The 9,665-nt window shown below is 27.9% G+C and overlaps 1 protein-coding gene across 1 annotated transcript; it reads right to left on the bottom strand.

Moving 5' to 3' along the window:
- Positions 1-277: 277 nt before the first annotated feature.
- Positions 278-9,665, bottom strand: LOC107436271 (ER membrane protein complex subunit 7). The gene is made up of 4 exons (XM_016047912.3): positions 9,247-9,665; positions 4,448-4,706; positions 2,246-2,326; positions 278-526 (listed from the first exon to the last, which is right to left on the bottom strand). The coding sequence occupies exons 1-4, from the start codon at positions 9,432-9,434 to the stop codon at positions 404-406; spliced, it is 651 nt and encodes a 216-aa protein (XP_015903398.1). The 5' UTR covers positions 9,435-9,665; the 3' UTR covers positions 278-403.

Raw genomic sequence — 9,665 nt, 5'->3', positions numbered from 1 at the left:
TGTTAAGTTGAACCCCTAAACCCTTTACAATTTTTAATAAAGAGAGAAAAGTACACAGAAAATCATTATTATTATGCTCTCAAATGTCAATTAAACACACAGTTAATGTTTAAAAACAAAATCTGATCTGCAACTTGTTATAGAATTGCAAGTATCTGTTTATGTAATATAGTGACAGGAATGTGACAAGTGTGACACTTTGTGACAAGGAAAAATAAGCGTGACATTATTTATGGACCGTTTCATGCTACGCAATAATGATTTATCAAACAAAAACTAGGCAATAAATATATTTATTTGTGTTTTCTACAACTGAAAAAAAAGCAAGACGTTGGACTAAAGAGTTATGTGTCAGTTATAAACAAGAATAAATATTATACAAATTTACAAACACCCCAAAAAATTACTGCCTTTTTTTCACAACTTTGTTACGGGCAGGAGGTCGCTTTCCACCTGTAAATAAGGATGTCATCATCTCAGATAATTCTGGAACATCATATTTTGGCATTTGCATCTGTTGCATTTCCTGAAAAGAAAAACAATTTCAGTAAATGTTTAATATATGCATAGATTTTTTAAATCATTAACCTAATGTGTATATGAGGTAACTCATCAGTATTTGATTTTAAGCACTAACTTTAATGTGAATTCATTAATACACTCATTTTAACAGTTTTCTCTAGTATCTTAATTACAATCTGGGACAGTAATATATTCATTTGACTTCTCTAAATAGAAAAATTTCAAAAACAAAAATATAAACTATGGAAAATCCCCAATCCAATTTATTTCTATAACAAATTAGTGTTTTTTTTTAAGATGCTTTACACTATTCTAGGGAATTTTTTTGGTGTGAAATAACAATTATAGTTGGAAATATATAGATATTTCATATTGTCTAAACTTAAACACACCATTATAAGAGCTGCAAAAGTCAGCAATTGTAATAAATCTCCTGCAGCACATTACATATATGTAAATTAAGGGAGCCCACGCTTTTTGAATGAAGATCCATTTGTACTTTAGGTAGACCAATGAAAGGTCACATGTCCAAGTATTTACGCAGGTTGTTAATGACAATTACGATACTTTTTATCAATTTCCTAGGAACTAAAATCCTTGAATCAGACATCTTAGTAATATATAAATATTTAAAAATATCATAAGTAATTCACAACTGAGAAAAGTAAAACAATATTCCTTTTATAAAAAATTGAATTTAACATTCATAAATATACATTGAAAAAAGTAATGGTATCTCATCACATTACAAAACACAAAATTTTCTTTTGAAATAAATTCTAACAATAAAAAATTAATGTTCATTGAATAAAGAAAAGAAACTATTTTATCAAGCAATATACAAGCAAATTTAATACTTTTATAAGAAACTTTATAGGATAATCAATGATTCAAAATAAAATAATAACCCTTTTAACACAAAATCAGATTCAACTTTCAGTTAGGAACACACTTCAACTATAGGACACTTATATATTTAGTGAGTTATAAGACGCTTCAAAAAAGTTAGATATCAAGCAATTTTAATATTTTTTTTTCTTAAAAAAGTAAATTTTTAAGCTACAAAAAATTATAAACAAGATCTTAAACAGAAAACAGTTAAATATACACATGTTCCTTTGCATTTCAAATTTGCCCTGTGATAAAATCTAGTTTCATTAAAATAGCTATTGAAATATCAGAATTTCAAATATCACGAGAAGTGTAAGAAAATATCACAGATAAAACTTGACAGAAAAGATTAGTATTTAAATGCATGATTTGCAAGAGTGTTATAATGAATGGTATCACAAGAAAAGTTTTTTTTTTTTAAACTGTGTGAAAATCATTTAGTGAAGTCTGCCAAAAAAGCCACATAGTTTTATGATGACATCTGAACAACTTGTGTCAAAAAGTGATAATTNTGATTAACAGATCATAGTGTTAGAATGAATGGTATCACAAGAAAAGTTTTTTTTTTTAAACTGTGTGAAAATCATTTAGTGAAGTCTGCCAAAAAAGCCACACAGTTTTATGATGAAATCTGAACAACTTGTGTCAAAAAGTGATAATTCAAATTCAAAAATTTGTTTTCTTCCATACAGTAATAATTTTTGTTTTGTTTTTTGCATTATGTTCAAATGATGCCAGCAGACACACATTGACAGAGGGAGGGTAGTTCCCCCCAACGATAAATATTTACTTTTCTTGAAGCATGAAACAAATAAATCTAATTGAAACTTACTCTTTGCGTTTCAGGATCAGCAGCATTCATCATTTTGGGTAAAATCATAATGAGGATTAATGGGAGAACCATCATCAACACCTAAAATTTAAAGTAAATAAACTTCTCAATCCACAAGATGAAATACATTTAAGAAATCTTCATTTCTTGACTTAAGGCTCAAAAGTTTTCAAAACTGTGACATAAAACGGCATTTAGAACAAATGTTAGCAATTGCCCTTAATCACTCTGAAGAATTGCTTTCCATAGCAATAACAGGGAACTATTAAATCAAGAGTTAATCGAGATTTTTTTAAATAAAATTTCAAAACATTTATTGAAACTTATAATTTTAAGAAATTAGTGTCCTGTTTTGACAATTTCATGAAAAATCACACACAAAAAAATCACCTGTTCAGTCTTTGTGATATAGGCATATAGGTACTGCTTTATAGAAGAAAATATTTTAAAATTGGAACAGAATAATAAGTTTTTGTTACCAGAGTCATTTTTGTGAAAAACACAATAAAAACTAGCCACTCAAAGGGTTAAGAAAAACAAAATAACTTTATTGTTTCTTTTTATACCTATATATACACATACAGTATACTCATGATATCTCAAACTTCTGTGTCTCGAAAACCTTGTTATGTCAAAAAAATAAATATATATTTTCTCTTGGATTTATCTATACACCAAATGTTAATTTGAATTCCTATGTCAGAGAGTTTCTTCTCAAAACCTTGTTGTATCGAATATTTTTCGAAATAGGAAATTAACTATTTTCTGAGTTTTGTCTTACTTTTGAAAATGAAATTATTAAATTTCAATATAAAAATCTCTGTAAGTAGTATAAAAACCATTAAAATAAAATTAAATGATTCAAATAAGTTATCTTCTATTGTAATCCGCTTTTTCTAAATGATTACAATCACAACAGTAAAAAAAAATTTTGGCAAAAAATAAAAGATTTAAAAAAAAAAGATCAGTTTTATTTTAAATGAAACATATTTTTTTAAAAGATAGTCGGAATCTAAAATAACCTCAAATGTTCCTTTCGGTTTATCTTTATACTACTGCTCTAGCTTAAGTTACCGACGCCCGGTGGAACAGTGGTAGCGCTCCCATGCCACAGGTCTAGTAGCCCTCCCATGCCACAGGTTCTGGGTTTGAACCTCGGGCCGGGCAAGGTTGGCCCATCCTTTCATCCCTTCAGTGGGTCGATAAATGAGTACCAAGCATGCTTGTAAACACTGGGGGTTCCGCGTTCAGCTGACCACCTAACCGGAACATCTGCTCCTGCACCTCAGAGCCAAAGGTCAAGAAAACTGAGATTGGCTCAGTAGGTCTTGGCCGTCTATGGGCTGTCGCGCCACTTAGTTTAGTTTAGCTTAAGTTACCAAAAATTAATCTAAACCTATTCTTGCATCTTTTCATCCAAGATAATAAAACATCTATAATTTTCTTTCTCTCTCCCACTTGCTCATTTACTCCTCCTCAACTAAAAAATGACTCTTAATTTGAATTCGCATTTTAGAAAATATTTCCAATTTATAGTAAATTTGCATTTTGACTTGAAATCTTCTACTGAAAAAAAAAATTATCACAAAAATTTGCTAAGATTTGCCTTTGGTCTAGACTTTTAAAATTTGGCTAATAATTTAAAGTCCTTAGCAAAGGCATTGTATATATAATTTAAAATTAATGATATCAGCATTTTTGTTTTCCAGATGAAGTATTTTGTGAAAGGTTCAATTTCAAAACGAAAAATATTTCATGAAGGGTCCATTAAGTTAAAATAATCTGTGAAAGGTCTCAATTTCATGTTAAAAGAATAATCTCGATAAATAATTAATATGAAGAGTATAAAAGGTCTATTTTCACAATTTTAAATTCTCTGCTTATAGATCATAATTTTCCTAAATAGATCCCTGAAAATGTATGATATATGATTGAGCAAGTGAATAAAGTTTTCAGAATGCTTTTTTAAGTAATTTCATAGAGGAAAATAGAAAAATCCTAGATCGAAAGCAGATAAAGCTAACTTGCATTTTTCTTTCAACATAATCTAGGATTTCTCAGCATGATCTTGGTGCTTTGAAATTTTGGGAAAATTATTTTTGTCAAAAGTTGAAACTAAATCCTAATACTTATAAAATACATATTTTTGCGAGAAAAAAGAAACATTTAAATGCTAAAAAACAAAATATATAATAATCTCACCATAGGGTTCATTAAGAAATCCGTTATTCTCCAAGCTTCTCTGACTTGAAAATATTTATAAGGAGCTTTAACCTTGAATTTTAATGGGTAAGAAACTTGTTGCACCAAATTAGTTTGCACATAGTTGAGCCTCCTAGCACGAAACTTTCCTTTTGAATTGATGTCTACTCTCACTGGATCATAAATATGATTTGGATTAATTACTTCAACTACATATGAGCCTGGTTCCATGTTACTAATATGAAAACTACCATCATTTCTAAAAAGGAATAAAAAAATTAAACATTTTAAATTAAACATTAATAAAAAATTGAAAAGATGAAACAATCAATATTTTATTGAGAGTGTGTAGCAAAGTTTTTCTTCCAAAAAATAAACAATTTAATAAATAAATCATAATTAGGATCTGCAGACTGATAAACATTTTTTCTTCCTAGTTTTGAAAGCTCTTATACATATATAAAATGAACAAAATGCAAAAACATTTTCCAAAACTTTTTAGAATCATGATAAAATCACTAGTTTCCATCAAAGAACTCTTTTCTCTTGATTTCATCCCCCAACATAGAAATAATTTATGTACATGTACACATTTAAATGTATTCAGTACAGAGTCGCTCATTCTATTTTTTTAAAATTAATAATTATTTCATATAATTATGTAAAATTAATAATTTTAATTCAAAATTACAACTATTTGATTACTTTAATTTAAGAAAAGTTATTGGGAGCATATTTTAGGTTTAGCAAATAAAAAAATATTTATAAATGTAAATTCAACAAACAATATTTATAAAATTAGTTTCATTGATCATACTGAGATGTTAAAGATGTTAGCAAAATAAAGAAAACCTTGATGTTATATTACAAAATAGATAAATGGCAGCCCATTAAATTTTTATTAACATTTGTTATTTCAAATGATTAACAGATCATAAAATGTTTAAAAAATGTTTTAATTTTGAAAAAAAGAAAAAAAAAAGAATACAATGAGTATCAAAACTGCATTTTTGTCAAAAATAAAATGAAAAATAAATTTTTCTTTTTATGGTCCCTATATTATATTTAACAGCTGCGTTCCATCATATTTAACTGAGATAATTAAACTTTTAGTCAAATGAAAAAGCTATAAATTATATTATTTTGAAATGGTAAATCTGAATCTCTTTATAAATCTGACTTTAACTGCATTCATACTTTTTTAAATTCTTGCCTTTAAAAGTTATTGAGAATTTTTATAAAATAACTAAAGAGTGCAGAAAATTTTAATAACAGATCTAACTAAATGATATTACAATAAAAAGCCTAAATATTTCATATATTTATTGAGGACACACAGGAACATTATTCTTAATCAAATGACAGAGACGAAAATTTAAAATTGATGAAGTTCTGTCATTGTTGACTGCTATGGACTCACATAAAAATACTCTATTGGTGAATGATCTCAATTTAAGTTCAAGGATCGTGGTACATACTAATATATAAATAGAACAGTGCAAGAACATCATCATATCTGTTATGAACTGCATACCTGCCAACATTGAAGAAATAAAACAACAGAGATTTTAGTAGCGACATTTTTAAGGCTACCAGTAAAGTTTTGATACATCAGGCATCCCTGTGGCAGAATTTTTTTTGACTTTCTGCGACAAACCTAACTAGAACCAATATCTTTCTGCAAGATATTTTTATCGTTATAAATGCATGTGTAATGAATTTATAATAATAGATGAAATTCGTGTTTATAAAATAAGTCTACATGCATAGAATAAAACTGCGTAGATTTTTTTTTCTTAATTTCATAATATAAGTTTTCATTTCTTAATAAGTTTAAATTGTTTAAGTATAAATTTGCATAATCTTCGATAATAACGAAAAGTTATAAATGTATAGATCTGCAGACAAAAATGCTTACTAGAGCATAAATAAAGATTACCCAGAACCTGTAATAAGATAGAACTTATAGAAATAGCTAAGAATGGACAAAAAGATTAAATTTATAAAACAAGATAACTGAATTTGAAGTATCAGTTTAAAACAGTATGATTTAATGTTTCACTATAGTAGTTATATCAGGTACAGAAACAAATCAGGTGAAAAAATTAATATTGAAGTTGAGTAATCAAAATAATAAAATAGTATTGACTATAACCGAATTCTAAAAGCAAAAAAATTAAAGCAATGTTTGTTTCAATTTTTTCTACATCTAATTAATTTTATCTAATTAATTAGATGCGATTAATATTGTACTGACTTATTGAAAGATTTTTTTTTTAAAAAAAGGAGGTAAATAAAACTTTTTTCGTGATCAGATTAAGTTCAGAACGAAAAAAATACACAGCGCTTGTGATTTCGCACTGTATTGTGTAAATATATAGCATTGATTCCACACGAAGTATGCAGAAGCGGTTTCCGACTCAATATGCTCAAGTCTATTCAACATCTCGAAACGAAATAGTCTTTATCAGTACTGAAACATCGGTATTAGAGCCATACTCATTGGATGCGATTTTTTTCGCATGCGTATGGAAACCTGGTTGAAACTGTTTCACCAGTAAATATTTTCCACCAATCTGGTTTTCATTCGCATGCCAAAAAATCGTAGATAGTGAGATATCTTTCTCCTTCCGCGGTACGTTAGAAAAAAAATATTTAAAACAATTCTGTAAGAAAATTTTTTTGCAGAACCATTATTGCTTCTGCAGAAATTTTTTGTTTCTGTAGAAAATTTTTTTTTTTTTTTTTTGGTAAAACAGCTTCTGTTTCTGCAGAATTTTTTTGAGAACTTTTGTTTGTGGCAAACCAAAAATTTTTATTTCCCAAATAAAAAAAATCTTTCTGCAAGAACTCAGTTGCTTTCTGCGACAATGTCGCCGTGTTTCTGCCACGGGGTCAGGCATAATCATGTAAGTCAAAAAGAGAAAATCAAAATTGGAAATAATATAAGCACTTACATTTAGCGAAGTAAAAAATATTTATGGAAATCTTAATCTAAAGAAGATTTTTTGTAAACCATTATTTATAATTTACTTAAACCAGGGTTGGCAGGTTTTTGACATGTGACAGTTTTTGACAGTTTAAACCATGGTTTAAACCGTCACGTCAAAAACCTCACTGTCAAAAATGTCAAAAATGTCAAAAACNCAACCCTGACTTAAACTATAAACTCTCATCATACTGCACTACTGGCAATAACACCATGTTGAGGAATAAGAGAAGTATTTTTGCCATCCACTGATTTTTTATTTATTTCTTTAACAAATACAGAAGAATTAGAGAATATACAGGTAAACAGGAGGTAGTGGTAAAATACAGGGGTCTTCGTTAAAAAAAAAAACAGGAGTGTTGGCAGGTATGGAAGTGTTACCAGTGAAGAAATTAACAAGAAAGAAAAAGAAAGTTTTCTCTTGCTATTGGGAAAAAGATCAGTAAAATTTTAAGAAATATTCTTCGATTTCAAAGATTGGGAGCATGTACAATGATTGGTGACTTTCTTACAAAAGGAATGATGATAAACAAAAATGGATTGTTCAAACTATGTTTTTGCATAATTCATGACAATTGGATATGGTAAAAAAAAATCTTATTTTGAAAAAAGCGAAAATTAAGCATGTTCTGTAAATATCCATTAAAAAAAGCATCCTTAAGGGATTTTAAAAAACAAATATATCAAAATTAAGCACTTAATTTATTTGATCACAATACCAATTTCATATGAACTAGAGTTGAGGATGTTATGTAAATTAAACTAGCTTAAATAATCTAGTAATAATAAAAAAGCTGAAAAGATTTTTGTATTAGTATTTACACTGATTGTTGCCATGTTATAATAACAACCTGGTTGTATACAGAACCAACTTTAAAAAGAAAAACTCAAAGAATGAAGCAAACTTAAAGGCAAATAACTCTAAGCAAATACATAGTTTGGTAATAGTTTCGTAACACAACTTTTTATAATAACTACTTTTGTCTTTTGTTAATGCACCAAATGGTTTATTAACTTACAAAATTGAAAAGAAAAAAAAATGTTTAATGGTTTGCAGAGGAGTGCCCATATATCTTCTTTGAGTTAATTTTCTTTTGTGATGTTCAGTTAATGTCTCATGCAATCAAAATTCAATGACATTTTTGGTACAGGTACCATTGCACAGATACAGAATTCTTTCCCAAAATTTTTAAATTTATTTCCAGTCAAAAAACTAGGCAGAAAGAGCACTGGACAATTTTAGGAGCAAAAAACAAGTATTGTCATAGAAATACTCTGGAAAGCACAATATCTGCAGTATTTCACATTATTTCATTCATTTTTAAATTGAAGAAATTTATCTGTACTAACATAAAGAGGTGGTTAAGTAAAAAGCAGCAGGGCTAACACTCAAAATTTTAAATAAATTGATCTAGTGCACTCATTATTTTTTTAGTAATATTTCCATTCCTGTTTGCACCATCTAAAATAGCCAAGACGTCAAACGGATAGCAAACTTGTAAAAATTAAAAAAAAAAAAATAGGAAAAGGCTTATTTGTTATATTTATAAGAGTTATATTTCTCCTCTGTGATGTTTTTCTTTCTTTAGTTTTTTGCCGGCCACTTGCCGTGAGTAGCTAAAACTTCGCGATTATTAGGTACAGGTACAGAAAGAAAAAATGTAGCGAAATTTTAAGTAACTTAAGAACTGCTCCAAACAAAATTAAATTGCTCTAAACCATGTATCATCACTTTTCAGTAGAGTTATCCAGAATAAATAAATTATCTCCATAATTATTTTAGAATAATAATAAATTTAAAAAAATTCACCTTAAGAAACCAAGCCTTTCTCCACCGTTGACTAACACTTTAGTTGATAATAGCCATTCAGGGGAAATAACATCAGGCGCAATAACACTTCCATCTATTACATATTTATCAAAGGAATCTGCTTCAGATTTCATAATTAATACTACATATATAACAAAGCAAAAGATTAAATTTTTGGAATGAGACATAATTAAGGTGTGAAAATAAATGAATACAGGAAAACTTTAGTTCAATGCAGAATTCAGGAAAAATCAGATATGTACTTTAACTCCTTTTTCTACTAATTAGACATGTAATCTACATGACATAAATTTTATTTCTAAATTTTTCTATATAAATAGGAATTTTATGGCGTATGTATATTTGCAAGTTGTAATCAATTTTTAGCGTTTCTGGCTGCTCACTTTTGTTACTGTCAC

This window comes from Parasteatoda tepidariorum, chromosome 1 (genome assembly GCF_043381705.1).
Source record: "Parasteatoda tepidariorum isolate YZ-2023 chromosome 1, CAS_Ptep_4.0, whole genome shotgun sequence".
NCBI lineage: Eukaryota > Metazoa > Arthropoda > Arachnida > Araneae > Theridiidae > Parasteatoda > Parasteatoda tepidariorum.
Note: the sequence above shows the minus strand (reverse complement) of the source record. Positions and strands in the feature narration are given on the sequence as shown.